Source organism: Falco punctatus, assembly GCF_963210335.1.
Source record: "Falco punctatus genome assembly, chromosome: 1".
Taxonomy (NCBI): domain Eukaryota; kingdom Metazoa; phylum Chordata; class Aves; order Falconiformes; family Falconidae; genus Falco; species Falco punctatus.
In genome coordinates this window covers 27,021,021-27,036,941 of record NC_137580.1, presented here as the reverse complement: position 1 = coordinate 27,036,941, position 15,921 = coordinate 27,021,021, and the positions used below count along the sequence as shown (strand labels likewise).

Genomic DNA, 15,921 nt, shown 5'->3' with positions numbered 1-15,921 from the left:
TCTGCCTGCCCTGTGGCCCAGAAGGGACTGAATGTGGCTGAAGCATCTGGGAATGATTGGGTGAAACTAGTCATAGGATAGTCATTAAGAATATTGAAAGGGTAATAGCAGACTTTGTTCAGACATTGAGAGACGGCAACACACACAAGCAGACATTCCACAGCTTGGAAACAGTAATGAAGGTACATTGCATGTGTCTGGACTGTTCAGGACAGGGGTGTGCACAGAAACCAACCCACCTTGGAAGAAGCTAACCGCAGGCCCAGAGTGCCACGTGCCCGTGCAGCCCAGCTAACTAGCTCAAAAAGCAGAGCTGGTCAGTTGTCGTGTCAGCGCTGTCCCTGTGCCGAGACCTGCGGTGGTGGCTGGCTAAGCACAGTTCAAAAGTCACCAGCTTGCTCAGAGCAAACTCTGAGCAAAGTTACCTAACCACGGTGGTATGCTCGTGGCCTCAGGCATTTCTCTATTACTCATGAATATTTCTTTATCATATGGTAGGGAAAAAGAAGTTTCTAAACCAACTTGTAAGTGCTTAAAGGCATTTGACTTCTTCACCATCATTTTCACAATTTTGGAAATTACTTAGAAAAAGTCCACTATCCTCAAAGCCCATCAATTCTCTACTGCTCTGCCAAATACAGCTGAATTCCAAGTGGATGTCAGCATGTAAGAAGGAGAAGGACGGTTCATTGATTTCTCAGTATTTTCAAGAAAGGTGGGTTCAGTTCCTGACCCCTTGAAACACTGAAGTCTAGGTCCATATTTCCAAACTGACAGGCATTTGAACATTTAACAGAGCATCTACCGATTCACACTGTAATTTTCACACTTCCCTGCTAATACTTTCTCTGTTTTCCATGAATGAAATGGTGATCATGCTTCCCTATTTCACAGAAATGCAGCAAAGAGAAATTCTGTTAGCGAGTATGTGATGCTTATCATCAAAGTTCAATGAAAAAGACAGCTGAAATGGAGATTCCCTGCGTCGCAGGCATATAAAATGCCCAACTGTTTTTTTGTTTAAACTAGCATCAGTTGTAGTCTCGCCTTTCTTGACAGCTACTGCAAATGCTCCTTTTACAACCAGTACCAATGCTGATGCTGATGCTGCTTCTTCAGTAAAACAAGGACAGAGCTCAAGAAGACAGAGACATCAGGCACAGTCATTTAGGACCACAAATGAGTAAGAACTAATTAACATCACGTGGCAATATAGGCTGGCAGATTTTATGAGCAGAAGCCTTGTTTCACCTTCCCTGGTCTTTTTTGCATATACCTGCCACCCCAGTTTCTCACAGCTCTTCAAATGTCATTTATACTGATATTGGGGCTTTTAACCCATGTGCAGTTTTTAATGAAACAAAGGCCATTCAGACACTCTTCAATGATCTGAGTATTCACAAGCTATGTGTGCAGTACAGTACTTGGAACAGCCTCTGACACCAGTTTAAAAAAGTGTATGGTTAGTCCACTTAACTTAGTAGACTTTTCCCAAATAATGTAAAACAGGTCAGACACAGGTTCATTGCATTTGCATACTTAAAAGACAGGGTTTAGGTAAATACAAAGAGGGAGATTAAATCATGCAGCACTGAGAAGGGAGGTAGGTGGTCATGACTCCAGTGCTTGTAGTGCACAGCTACATATACAGACATTTCAATTCTATTTCCTCCTTCAGTCACCAGCAACAAAAAAAGCCCCACAAGAACAAAAAGCAGCCCAGTTTGCCTTTAGAAATGCCAATAGAGAACAATTTCTAGGACATACTGACTCCTTCTCTTTATGACAATTTGGTTCCTTCAAAAGTGTCTCAAAATGCACGTTGAAAAGCTGAGGACTTAAAAAAGGACCTGGCCATTTAAAAAAATGTAATAGTAACATGAAGTGTTGTCGATTAAGGAACAGAAATGGTGACTCTTCCCTTAAGCTTAGACTGGAAAATGTTTTTCTGGTGCAAGTTTTATCTGATTTCATGAAAAATTACGAAGGTGTTTGGCGAAACACACTGTACAAATGCTTTTCCTATTGTACTGAAAAAACTATGAGCACAACTGGAAGACTTGCACATATTGTGAAATAGTTTCTTCACTTTCATGTCATTCTAATGTCACTCAGTATTTCTTAACGAAATCCTGAACAATAAACTGAGCTGTAAGCAGCATAACTATGTAGTACACCCCCATGCCTTTGGATGTTCTGGCCACATCCCCTGCTACCCCAGTACCTTTTCTTTTACAATCCCATAGACTTTGTTTGAATTCTAACTAATACCAGAGTATTTCAGATAAATTCAGGCCATTTTAACCAATCAGTTCAATGTGGTTCTTCGCTCAGAAATGCCAGTGTGACCTTACCATTTGCTGAATCTGTAAATAAGTAATTATTTGGCTTACTTATTAAGGTAACACACCCTAGCTAGGATGAAAAACCAGACCTACAAGATAATCCTCATCTCAAGTTTCTGCTGGCTGTACTGTCTCAAAGTATTTTCCTGTATTGTATTAGTGAAATTTCATCTATGCTTCACACTGAAGTTGGAAGTGTAAGGCACGGGTGGGCAAAGCAAGGCCTCTAACAGCTGTTTTCTCTCATTAATTTATGTGCTTAGAATCTTGTTCTGCAGATAGAAAGATATCTTTTCCTTACTACAGAAACTGTATTGTTAAGCATGTAATTAAAATTTTCTGTCAAATAACTTTTCATTAAAATTGGTGGATCAATAATGGTATTACTTGGTGTCTGTGCAGAAAGCGAAGAAATACATTTCATACAAGGGGACTATATTTCACACTCTAGCTGATATCACCTAGAACATTAATGTTTTTGTTTGTACATTGGAATTCTAAATAACATCTCTTTACAAAAGCAATCTGAAAGTGTCATGAAAACAGCAGTGATGTTAAAAAAATTAGACATGTTGACATATATAAAAAAAATATTTTTGAAAGGATGTTACTTTCCCAAATGTTTTTTGCTTTTATTACTTAAGAGTATGCAGCAAAGGGAAAACTTTTTTAAATAACAAAAATTGATGGTATTGATGGTTAAAATAGAGATCAGCACTTATTCTCTGTTTTTAACCAACAGATACCATTCTTGCTGGAGTATATAGTACTAGACACTGGCCATTCCTTTATCGTGTTGTTAATGTCTGCATTATGGTCATTTTAACTTGCAATTTGTTTTCATTCAGGTTTTCTGTTTAACAAGTACAACATTTTATAGGTAGTGGCTGCCATGAACAGCCTGATTTTAAAGCACATAATGATCCTTATCTTCCCCTAAAAGTGGTACTCAATGCAGAATCACAGAACCACACCGTGGGTCAGGTTGGAAGGGACCTCAGGAGGTCATTTAGTCCCATGTCCTGTTCAGTGTAGCTCTGAATTCAGAACAGATTTGTCTAGGCTTTGTTCAGTCAGATCCTGAAAACCTTTTGAAAAGATGTAAGAGCCTCTCTGGCCAACCTGTTCCAAAACTTCATTGCAAAAGACTGTTTTTTCTTCTTTCGGCTGGACTTCCCCTGCCTCCTTGATTTTATGACCACTGTCTCCCATTCTCACACTGTGTTCCTCAGCTTTCAGCCTTATCTTCTCAGTAACTTCTCCATAGGTGCTGGGGACGGCTGCTGTTAGGTCTCCCTGACACTTTCTTCTCTAGGCTGTCACAGCATTTACTGAAACACTTTTTTTACAGAGATATTTTTAATATACTGATACATGTTTTTAATATACAAAAACCAACCTAAAGATGGCAAGTAGTCCAAACTGGTCAGATTCAGCAAAGTTTTTTTTCAAACAGCAAGGGAAGGAACCAATCTCATACCAACTTCAGTACATCTCTTCAGACAAAGGAAAGAGGCTATTCTTTGTCTGGCAAGTCATTTAAGGACCTCTCAATTCAGCAAAGAAATGTGCTAACTTTTCAGTAAGTATTTAATGACATTAGAGTAAAAGAGATACAATATTCTTCAGTTCTACATTAACTTTTCAAATTGTGCTAGTACACTTTTTTTAAGCAGTACCAGCTTTGTAAAGGGGAAAAAAAAACCCACATACACAAAAAATCTACCCCCCAAAAACATGGTTTTGGAAGCTCTTTTTGAATATTGAGCATTATGAGTCATTTGTGACTGTGTAAATTCCAGCAAGTCAATGGAGTTGTGTCAGACCTGGACTTTAATTTCTGATGGTACATCTTAAATTGCACAAGCAAACAAACTCCCCAAATGTGAAAGGAGGAAAAAAATGCAAAAATGTGTGTTAGCATCTTCCATATTTGAAGACACCTCTCAATCACCCAAATTAGACCCAAAGTTGTTCTCCCATTCTAGCAGGACACCTAAAAACCTGTGATCTCTGGATATACGAGACCTCTGAAGGTCAAACTGTGTCCTAGTCAAGTTATATAAAGTTGAAGCCATACATTATAAAACATGACAAAGTGGGGAAAGAAATGCTTTAATTAAACCAAAAAACAGTAACAGAAAACCTTAAATTTTTTCTATTTCCCCAGCAGTAAAGAAAATAAATAATAACTGGAGGTACAATAGCCTTAACTATAGGCTACTATAGTTAGATAGCCTTAACTATCTCCTGGAAGATCCAAGACCTATTTTTCTCCTAGGAGTAATCTGGCATTCCATCGAGTTGCCTGACTCAGCAAAGTCAAAAGTGACTTTTACATGATATGGACACTCAGTAGATGTAGATACAGATATATCTAAATCACCTTTTGCACAGCAAAGTCAACTGCCATCTGTTAACGATTTGACTTTCTAACTGGCACATAGCAGGATTTTCTGAGAATAGCAAAGAGCAGAATTACTTCTCTGGACTTTCCATATTTTCAAGACTTTCACAGCATATCTTGGAACACTCAGCAATTCTTTTATACAGTGAAAGTCAACAACTACATAAGCAGACTAGTTTACATTTTATATGCAGTGAACTGAGCTGAACAGAGTAACCTACTTCTTACCCATGTGTTTCCCTTTGCTTTCTGTTGGGAAAACATGTATTTTTTGTATGAGCAAATCACATCATCTTTTTCCTGTCCTACACTCTGAGAAGAAATTCCAGCCCCAGTACTGAGGAAAATGACATTATAGTAACACAGCTCAAGAACAGTAGTAAGAGACAGAGCATCTACACAGATTGTAAGACTGTATTCTCAATTACATCAACACTCACATCTCCTCTTGAGTCCATGTCAGCATAAATTTGCTGAGAATTTGGTCTCCACACCCAACAATCTTTATACATATATATCTGCTATTACTTCCAAAATTGCTGCTATTCTTTCTGCTATCTAAATCTCAAGTGTCCCTCAACCACATCTTGGACATCAATACTTAATACAACAATCTTTCTACACTTCAAATAAAGTAACTCAAGCCTAGCAGCCTTCAGTAGAGGTTACACCTGCAACAAAAACATGCTTATTCTCAAAAAGTATCAACATGTAAAAAGAAATTCAACACACACACACTCCCAGTCCCCAGATGTTGACTCTGTAATTTTGATTGCTGCAGTGGGCTTGAGGGCTGACCCTCGGAGGGTTGTTTTTTTATTAAAAGCAGTCATGTGCGACTCAGTGGTTTTAACTAGAAAGAGCAGCTGTCCATCCTTTCCTTCTGCGAGGCGCTGAGCACAAAAGAGCCTTGTGTTGTGGTGTTTTAAATTTGTTTCTGCACGAAATGAGAACTCATTTCAGGAGTGAGGAACTACAGCAATTGCCTTGGTCCTCAGGCCACAGGAAGGGGCAGGCCAGGAGGGACCTGGGCCAGGTCAGGCAGCAGGACTCGTCACCCAGCGTATGTGGGCAGGAGGAAGGCCGGGAGGGGCTGGGGCGTTTGCCTCTGCCCTAGGCCCCATGCACCTCAGCACCAGCTCTGCCCAAGCTCCTCCGGTGGTTTCCTCTTGCCCGCACCTGCGTGCCAGAGCCGGGAGCCTGGCTTGCTCACCACCGCCTTGCCCTTCCTCCGAGCAAACAATAAGGTCCCAATTATGCAAACACACAGACTGACTCACGGATTGCTCGCGTGCCCCAGTGGCTACAAGACGAGAGCCCACTGTTTCAATATGGGAAGTTTCAACGCAATAAAAGCGCATCTGATGTTGTACTGTGAGGTTTGTAATACCTGCAAAAGCCTCTCCCAGGGACCACTACCCACAACGGCTCCCAGCTCCCAGAACAGCATGAAAATTTGTCTGCCATAAGACAGGACTGTCACAGAATTCACAGGAGTGTATGTCTATACTGTAGTCACAACTGATGTGACTACAATGCAGTGTAAACGCATCCAGGCAAGCTTTAAATTAGCTAGCTTGGGCACCAGTGGTAGTCTAGTTGTTGACTTCAGGCCAGCCTAACCACTCAAGCATTTACCCGATTTTTGGGCATGTTTTCCAGCCAGCTCCAAGTTCCATGCTGCCACAGCTGGATTGCTACCAGCTTCCCAGTTGACTAGTTTAAATCCAGCTCAGGTATGTCTGTGACGGCAGTGTAGACATACCTAAGCTTATAAATCATTTAAACTCCTATTTGTGTCTCAAGTTCCACATTTCTAAAAACTTGAAATTACAACACCGGCCTTCCTGTATCATCACTGTATTGCTGAGATTAAACGTTTTGGATGCTATAAATAAATACCATGTTAAGTGTGAAATTTACGGTTCTTCCAAGTTGTAAATCGTGTTTAACAAAAAACAATGAATATTGCTGGCTATGTGACGACCTCTGTCTCATTCATTCCAGAAGCAGTTCAGTGAGCACCAGATGTACGAGGTGACTATCTGACCTGAAACTCTGCAGAAACACAGTAAGTTTATACACAGAAGTCCAAATACCTCAAACATGTCTATGACTTACTCTGTATCTGTGGACTATGGAAAAAGCCCACTGATTCCAGTGGACATTTTCCCTGCATAAATACCACTCACTGACAATATAGTACATTTTGTAACACAGAGAAACTTGGAAGAAATGCCAGCTTAACACTTGCACTGCTTGGGACCAGCAAATCATTCCAACTTCAGCCCATAAACTGAAGTTGCACTAAGGACTGAAAAAGTGCACAAAATTCTTAACTATTTCTTTTGTCTTTAACTGATTCTTGGGAAGCATAAATTTGTGCACAATTTCAGTCACATTCATCACAGTGGTAATTTAGCTGATTGTACCAAGGGTTCATTTCACCATGGCTGGATTTGGTCATTTAACAGACATCCTTTGCATTCAATATTTTAAGACCAATTTGTTCAAGCCAAAGATCCATACTTTCTCTTCACCCACTCTATGTACCACCTCCTGTCTGCTTATATCAGAAATTTCTATGTGCCAGCACTCCCTAATGCTCGGGAGTATGGATCCTTAAGACTCCGTCATGTCAAATGCTCCCTATCATGGCAAGGGCTCATGCCATGTGCCACAAACCAAAGGACACCCAAGCAATGTTCTTTATCTTTTCAATAGCACGGACTTACATACCACTTCTCTTACTCCTGTTTTGAGAAAGAAATCATTCAGCACATCAACATTTGAAACGCTGCAGGGAGGATGGGCAGAGGGGAGGTGTTGTGCTGGAAGATGTTATGGGCTGCCATCAGCTAGCCCTTTGATCTAGAAACACTTCCAGACCTGGTTAAAACTGCTGGGTCTGCTAACCAGATGGCAAGGACTCTGTGTGTTCCCAGCTTCTCCCTCCTGGTTTTTCAATTCCCATTAAAATCTATGAGGTTCTAGTCCCATCAGAATTTGAACATTCCTTCAAATTTTTGAACTGTTAAAGTATGAAACCAAATGCAGGAAGGCAACAAAATGCTGACAGGTGTACAATCTTGCTTGGCACCACAAAAGCATCATTCCCAGTCCTGCCTCTTGTTTGCCAACGTAAGTCCAAAGTGACTTCACAAGAAAACAGTAAAATTACAGCTGATTAGAACAGGTTCATCTGAGGCCAGACCTAGATAATAGTCAGCAGGAAACCCCAGTGACTTTATCAGGAGCAGCATGCTAGCTACTACTAAATATTTTGGCATTTCTCATGATTTGACATCAAAACAGCTCTGCCTCTGACCTAAGGGTTCTAGTTAGCTGTGTAACCTCTGCTAGTTCCCAGAAAAAAAGAATGCAAAACTGGAACATAACTACTTTATCTTGAGCATGTTCATGCAAGAAAACTACAACAGCTCCTTTTCACAGGTCTAATGAAATGCTTTGTGTCCCTATGTTTTAACACAGCAACTCTGTTTATTTTATAGGCTTATAATAAAAAAATGACACTTTACGAGCTACATGATAGTATTTCAACAATACCTTGTTGTGACATGATACGGTGTAATTACTTAGCAGGAGATACTACAATTTATTGTTATGCCATTGAGTCATACCCTTCAGGGCTTCAGACTGGTGTCTAAGTTTGCTTTTTAAAGCCATACAGGCTAGCAAGCTAAGTCAAGGGATGCATTAAAACATCCTAGAAATAAAGACATAGACCGAATGCGTGCCTGCACACAGCATTTGAAAACACTTCCCGAATCCTTTTCCCTTCCCTCTTTGTTTTGCTTTTACAGCATTATTGGCTGGGCTAATAATAATCAAGGAGAACAGAAATTTCAATGCAAATGTACAAGACCCTGACATGTCACATTAGGGTCCTATTCAGGCAGTTAAATACATAGATGGATCCTATGGAACTGGAGATGCTCAGCACCTACCACTAACCTTGCCCACGAGACGAAGCGTGTGATCGGAGTCCTGCAGGGACTCCATCCACAAGAAGCATTGCTGGCTTTTCATCCCTCCGCACAGTTTGCACTGTAGGACAGGGCCTTGCCAAGCATAGCATTTGCCTCCACCTTGGCGTCACTTTTAGGTGCCATACATCAGTGAGGAGAGGACTTAATTTTCTGTGGCACACTGTAACAACCTTAAATGCAAAACAGTGAATCAGTGGCAGCACCTTTCCCTGACCGATGGAGTCGAGACAGTAGGCCAGGATGGTTTTTTTAAAAGGCGTTGCTCTGAGCGAAGCCCCTCGATCCATCTTGTGAGTATGGAGATAAGGGGCTCCCGTTTCACAGGCGGTACGTCAGTGCACCCCGCTGAAAACGGTCTCAAGCAGCAAGCGCAGTCCTGGGACAAGCTCACCCCCGCGCCGCCACGGCGTGCCCCGGTGCCCCGGCAGCGCGGGGAGCCGCTCGGCGCCGGGGGCGGCCCGGGCCCCTCAGCCCAGCCGCCGCCTGGGCAGGGCGGCTGCAGCTGCCAGGGGGCGCGGAGAGGGGAGGACGGGGACACGGACAGGGACACACACACCCCTGCCCCCGGCGGGTGGCAGCCGCGGGGCTGGGCAGGCAGGGGCGGCGCGGGGAGGCCGACCCGCCGCCCGCGCCTCCGGGAGGGCGAGCCGGGGGGAGCTGGCAGCGCCGCTTCCCCCCGGCGGGAGCGCACCCGGGCCCGACGGGCTGATCGCAGCCCTAAGAAGCACCACCCCGGCAGGGGCCTCAGGCAGCCGGCAATCCCGGCGGCCGAGTCGGGCGAGGCGCCAAGCCGGGGCGGAGGCGGGCCGACGCCTCTGCCCCACGCCCCGCCGCCGGCCCTCGCCTTGGCCCCCCTCGCCTCGCCCGGCCGCGGCCCGGCCCGGCCACCTCTCCGGCGCGACGGGGCGCGGCGCGGGCAGCCCCGCGGCAGCAGCTCTGGGTGAACCACCGCCCGGCTCCGCGCCTCCCCGCTCTCCTTCCCAGCCCCCGCCGGCGAAGCCAGCTCGGCGGCAGCGCCCCAGAGCGAGCACCTCCCTTCCTTCCCCCCGGGCGCTGGGTGTTGCTGTTGTTTTGCTGCCGCCGCCGCAGGTCGGCCGGGGTGGGCGCGAAGGGAGGGAGGGGAAGGGGTGCGCTGCGGGGCCGGGTGCCAGGCGCACGCCTCTGCCTGACACACGGGCGGGGAGGAGCAGCTGGACGGGCAGGTTTGTCAGCGGGGCGGCGGCGGCCCCGTTCCCCTCCCTCCCCGCGCTGCTGGGGATAATTAGTGTCTGTGCGAGTCTGTCTGCCCCCGGGAGGCAGGGCGGGCAGCGCGGAGTCAGTGCGTACCCGGCTGTTAGTGCGCGGTGACTCGCCCCAGCCCCTCGGCGGAGCCTCCACCCCGCGGGCGGGGAACCGCCCGGCCCCGCTCCCCGCCGTGACCCTCCCACCGCCACTCACCCCGCCGGCCCGGGGAGCCTGGCAGGGCGAGCGGCGCCGGCGTCATGTGACAGCGCGGCCCGGTGCCAGGAGCCCGGGGGCAAGGCGAGCGGGCGGGCGCAGGGCGGGAGGCAGGGCGGCGGGCGGGCAGCTCCTCCTCGCACACAGACACAGAGCCACCGCCGAGGCGTCTCAGCCGCGGGGACGCGGGACACGCCGGCCTTGCGCCTCGGTGCCGCTGGAGTGCCCCCAGCCCTCCGCCACCTAGTGCGACCCCCGGCACTGAGGGAGCCGACGGAGGCCCGGCGCCCTCCGTACCACCCGCCCAGCGTAAGTGGGGGTGGGGGGGCGGGCCGCGCTGTGCCGGCTGCGGGATGGCGGTGCCGGAGGAGGAAAGTTTCCAGGCGCTGCGAGCGGCGCGGAGCCCGGGGCGGCAGGGGATGGGACGACGCCGGCAACAGGAGGAGCGGGAGCCACTGTCGCGCCGGGGGCCGAAGGGGCCGGGGTCTCCGTCGGGCCGCAGCTGCGGGGAGGGGGGAGGACTGTTCTCGGGGGGCGGCGGGGGCTTGCTCACCGCCGGGCTCCCTCCGCGGCGCCTGTGAAACTTCTCGCGTGGCCGGCAGCGCGGTGGGGCGCCGGGAGCCAGGGGGCTGTCCTGCCCGGCCGCCGCCGCCCGGGGGGGCAGCGCACCTGTGTGGCCGGCGGCGCCGCTCGGGCCCGGGGCCGGGGCCGCCACCCCCGCGGCGCCCTCCCCCGCCGGCCGCGCTCCGTGGCAGGGGGCCCGGGGCCTCCCGCCCTCCTGCCCCTGGCGGGAGGTCCTGCGGGCCGCCCGCCCCTCGGAGCCGCCCTCCCGCCGAGGGGGCCGCAGCCCCCGACCTCCCGCCGGGGTGTGACAGGCTTGTCTCGGATGGGGGACAGAGGTGTCAGCGGATGCCGCGAGCAATACCGTGCCGGACGAAGCTGAGGTGAAAAGTCCAGCGGGTTCCCTCGGCTCTGAGGCGTTGGGGAGATGCCCGGGCGGGAGGTCGCCTCTGGGCGGTGTCGCAGCGGCAGCGCCGAGCTGATCGGCGGCGCCGTGGCCCCGGTTTAACTCCCGGTGAAGTCGAGGGTGAGAGCGGCTCCTAAAAATCTACCCCGGTATTGTCATCTAACCGTGCTTACAAGCATTTCGTAATGCAGGCGAAGTTAAAACGCCTGGGACTGCCCGGCGGTTTTGTGGAGTCAGAAATAACGAACGTAATTAGCTTGCCTTTTCTGGATGCCGATTGGGTTTGGGTTTTTTTTCTAAAGCTGAAATGGGAATAGGGAGGTTATCTGCTTTGGGCCTTTGTCAGGTGAGTGCCTGGCAGAGCTAGGGGAGCTCTGGAAAAGGAAGGTTCGGCAGTGGGAGCCAGCGCTGGGAGATCGCAGCACCTGACGGGCGGTTGGCAGAAAGACCGATCTCAGAACGGCTCCAGTGGGCATTCCAGAGTTACGTGAAAAAAAATACATTAAAGTTGTTTTGTGTATTTCCCTGGTGATTCGGGTACTTTACCTGCACTGTCTGCTGTGTTTTATTTGGTTCCTCGCCTTTGAAAGTTCAGGAAGTGTCACTATTTGTGGAGCTGGACTCTGCAGGTTTTATTGTTGGGAAAAGCTGGATTTGGGTGGCTGATATCTCTCAAGACTTTTTTAAACTAACACCCATAAATGCTTATTACCTGTATTGAAAACAAAGGATTACGTGGCGGCTCACTGGTGACTTGTCTATAGGATACTTTCAAGATACACTGTCTTGATTTATGGAGGAACTAGCTGCTTCTTGTGTGACAGGGATTGCCTATGGATTTGATAATCCTGCATGACCCAGGAGAGATTTAGTTCAAACTAACTTTCCTCTTGTATTTTTAATAATACTTTGTCGAGTATCAAAATACAAAAAAAACCCTGAAACTGACTTGAGTGGCCTTTTTTATTTTTTCCCAACCAGGCAAATACATCTTTTTCTTTCTTCACACCCCATTATAGCTGTGTTAAAGACCTCAGGGGAGACTGAGGGGAAGATTCTAAATGGTCTCTCCCTTCCCTGAGAAACCAAGCAGAATTTTCTCTTAAACAGCAGAGCTGCAAGGAAGCTTTTAGGTACTGTGAAGATTTGACCTATGCAGCACCTGTTTAGCCAACCCCAAAAGTCTACAGATAAATAGTGATGTAGATGTGAGTGAGATTAGTCGAGGGCTCAGGTAATAAGAGATGGGAGTTATACAGCCACCAAATTACTTACATTTCCAGATATTCAGTATGAAGAAAGTAAGGAACTGATACTATTGGCATAAAACCCACACCCACACATTGCTGTGTAGATGTTGTACTAGCCAGTTGTCACCTCGTGTGCATTGTTAAACTCCAGCCATGAAACCCTGCAGCAGTTATTAGTGCAATTATTAGTGTTGCTGTGGTACTCGTCCACGTAATTTGCTGTAACACATTCTCACATTGGATAATACTAGCTGTCCCACCCATGGTATATAAATAACGAATGCAAAGTATGAAAGTCCAGAGAGAGTATTTGAAACCATAGCTTTAAAGGAAAATGAATGTCAAAGTTACTTGGTTGCATGACATTTAGACAAGATGCACTGTTCCTCTGCCTCATGTCAGTTTATTTCATTTATTCAGCTGTGTATTCGGGTGCTTCAATAATAAAAGCATTATACCACAGAAAAATCAGATCCTGAGGTGAGGGGTGACTGCATACAAAACAGGGATGTAGAAGGCTAAGCATGTGATAGCTTAGAAAAATACTCGCGGGTGCACTGAATGACGTTGGTCCTCAGCTATTGAGCAGTGCTGAACAAAAGACTGTCCAGGACCAACACCTGGCTTTACAAACCACTCCTGCAGCGGTCTGATCGCCCTAGCTCTGTCTGCAAAGGTGCTTGCTGTCAGGCTGGGCGCTGCCTATTCGATGTCCTGAAGCTGTAGCTCTGTTTAGCTGCTGGCATTCTGTAAATACAGTAATAAACCAGCTAGTCCTAGGGAAGGTTCCAGCTAATCATCATGACCTGTGGTGTCTAAAAATCTCCTGTTCCCTTATGTTAAGGGAGCCTGTTTGTAAATAGGGCAGGGCCCCTGCATAAGGACAGTGTTTTTATTCACACCCAATGAACAAACACCTCCACCCACTGTTGTTGTTTTAAAAGACTCCAGCTGCTCATGAATATAGGGTCAGGGAGGGCCGCCTAAATGTTTCTCTGTGCTTTCTCCCCAGCACAGCCAGCAGAGCTGTTTCCTGTTCTTTGTTTCAAGGCTGGGGTTTGCGTCACACATTCCAAGTGGCATATGTGGTGCTCTTTCCTGTTTCAGGCTGTTTTCTGGCAGATCAGTAGCCTCATCCAGGCCCCTTGTCACTGCCCCTCAACTCCCAATCCCCACCCAGTGAGTTATCATGTCTCTACACACTCAACGATTGCTTAAGATGCCTGTGTTATGTCATAATGAGGTTTCCCAAGTTAACCTTTAACATACGCCCTCGACTCCAGTATAGTTATGGGGGTGAACTGGAGAGCTTCACTCCCTTCACTGAAAACTAGTACTCAAGTCTCCAAAAGTTGTGAGCCAGTTTTCTGCTCTCACTTGCTCATCGGTAGATCTGGAATAGCTCCATTAAAGTCACAGAGTTACACTGGTATCAAAGGAGTGTGAGAAGAGAATCCGCATGTGTAGGCTCGTATTTGTAAGAGGGTTTTGGCTTCTGCCCTTACCCAACCTGAATGGCCACCAGAAGCACTCTTATTTCCAGATCTCGAAAGGAATAGGTATTTTCTTCATATAGAAACTAGAAGAGTCATTGGCTTCCAGATGTAATACAGAAAATGAGGCACTGCTGGCTATTTTTTCTTTGGAATACCATAGGTATGGCTGTCCCACATTTTGTATTTTTGAAGGCATAAAAATAATTTTTTTATTCCTGTTTTTATATTTTTCTTGTCCCCCCACCCTGTTGCAGGCAGACGTAGAGAAACATCAAGAGGAAATTCAGAAAGAGAACATAAATGTTTCTGTTGCTTTGGATCTGACAGAAGAAGAGCTAAAGGACCCAAGCCAAAGCTCATTGAAATCAAGAGAAAGACTTGCATTAACTTCAATGGGCTTTGAATCAGGCCCTGGCTGAAAATGCAAGATGGAGTGTTTATTCTTCTGTGTCACTTAGGGCCGGAATATGCATTGTTTCTGTACACACAGAAATACTTCCACCCTTTCATTTTACCCCTTTCTTTCACTCATTTTTTAGGTAATCTTTTAGTTCCTGCTGTTGCTCTTCTGGATGCTAAAAATTTGCTTCTTGTAATCATTACAGCTGTCTTTTAAGAAGGATCTGAGATACATGCTTTAAACTTCCTCTTTCAGGGCTTAATTGTGTGTGAAAAATAATTTTTACTGAATTATATGCACATCCTTACATCAACTTGTTTTTTGTCTGTTCAGAACTCGAGATAACAAGAAGTATTTGGCCACACGGTTTTGGTAAGTTGTTTATCGATTATTTTCGTTTTTTATTCTCAGTTGGTTTTACTTACTTGTTTTTCTGTTAATTCATCCAACCATGGATGAGTTTACCCATCAGAACCTGATTAAATATCTTAATTCTGGTACTGTGAATTTCACAAAGGATTTCAGACATGTTTAATCTTTCTTCCCATGACAGAGGAAAAGTGTTGCATATAACTGCATTTAATATTGGAAACTGGTGTATAATAAATGCAGTAAATTTTGTGGTTCACACCTTTTTGTAGCCAGAAGTTCTACAAAATCAGGAACTGACATTAAAATTACAATAGTTTTGTAAACCAACTTTTTAATATTAATTAACACCGCTAACAGGAGGTCTTTTAGAGTTCTTTTATGCTGTCAGCATTGAAGCTTTGTCTTTTCATTCCAAGGCTGGTTGCTTCCAATCCAGAATATGAAGTTTGGCAGGGCTGGTTTTAGGAGAGATTTAACCCTTCCCTGTTAAGCATTCACTTGATGCCAAGGCTTCCTTTGAGGGTTTTGTAGTCATTGGTATCTCTCGGGGGAGGGAAGTGTAAGCATAGATCAGCCAAATGGAAAGATAAAGCTCTAACAGGTTTTCAATGGTAAACTAAGTCAGAATGGAAAAAAACCCCAAACCACGTGGTCTGCCTATCATGCAGTCAGTGTGTGTTACCAACAAACTAACTTGATCTATGAAGGCATGACAGACTTTCTACTTTTTATTAAAGAGTCTAAGCTACTTCAGTCACTCTCATTTGTACCCACTACACGATCCAGCTCTTCTCCCCGTTAGGTTTTTTCCCCACTTCCATAGGTACATAGAAGTTCATTGACATTTGCCCTGTATTCAAATCCTCATTCAACTTAATCATTTAGACTATTATTCATAAATGTACTCTTCCTTTCTTTAGGATTAGAGTTTTTTTTCTTCTTCCCCATACTATCAAATATGTTGAATGTCTGTTTCATGAAATAGCAGAACCCTTTATGTAAGAAAACAGTATTTGCTGCCGTTTTCCCCTCATAATGCAAAAATAGGATTTGTGTGTTTCACCTTTTAAATTATTGTGAAAATTAACCTCTTAAGAAAAACGCAACAAAACAAAGTTCAGTTTGGAAGAGAAAGATTATCATACCATTCCACATACTTCACTTGTTTTCAAAAGTATGATCTTTCATCCTTACTAGACTGTTTCTCCTTCTAAGAAGTAGCTTGAGACAGGAAACC

General features: G+C 46.0%; 2 protein-coding genes across 9 annotated transcripts in view; one reads left to right on the top strand and one right to left on the bottom strand.

Moving 5' to 3' along the window:
- LOC308068592 (uncharacterized protein) overlaps positions 1-9,851 on the bottom strand; it is a gene marked incomplete at its 3' end in the record, with an annotated part of 65,235 nt that extends 55,384 nt beyond the window's left edge. For 3 of the 4 annotated variants that reach the window (XM_080399454.1, XM_080399455.1, XM_080399456.1), the window contains exon 1: positions 8,728-9,851. In XM_080399454.1, the coding sequence (XP_080255580.1) occupies positions 8,728-9,049 (322 nt within the window). In that variant the 5' untranslated portion in view covers positions 9,050-9,851. Of the gene's footprint in view, positions 1-239 lie in introns of all 4 variants that reach the window. The other variant, XR_013930021.1, reaches the window with a different exon arrangement.
- Positions 9,852-9,992: 141 nt separating this feature from the next.
- KLF3 (KLF transcription factor 3) overlaps positions 9,993-15,921 on the top strand; it is a 29,373-nt gene continuing 23,444 nt past the window's right edge. For 2 of the 5 annotated variants that reach the window (XM_080399405.1, XM_080399409.1), the window contains exons 1-2: positions 9,993-10,508; positions 14,646-14,684. The gene's annotated coding sequence lies outside the window, so the exon portion shown is untranslated. Of the gene's footprint in view, positions 10,509-10,532; positions 14,685-15,921 lie in introns of those variants that run through there. The other 3 variants (XM_080399406.1, XM_080399408.1, XM_080399407.1) reach the window with 2 other exon arrangements.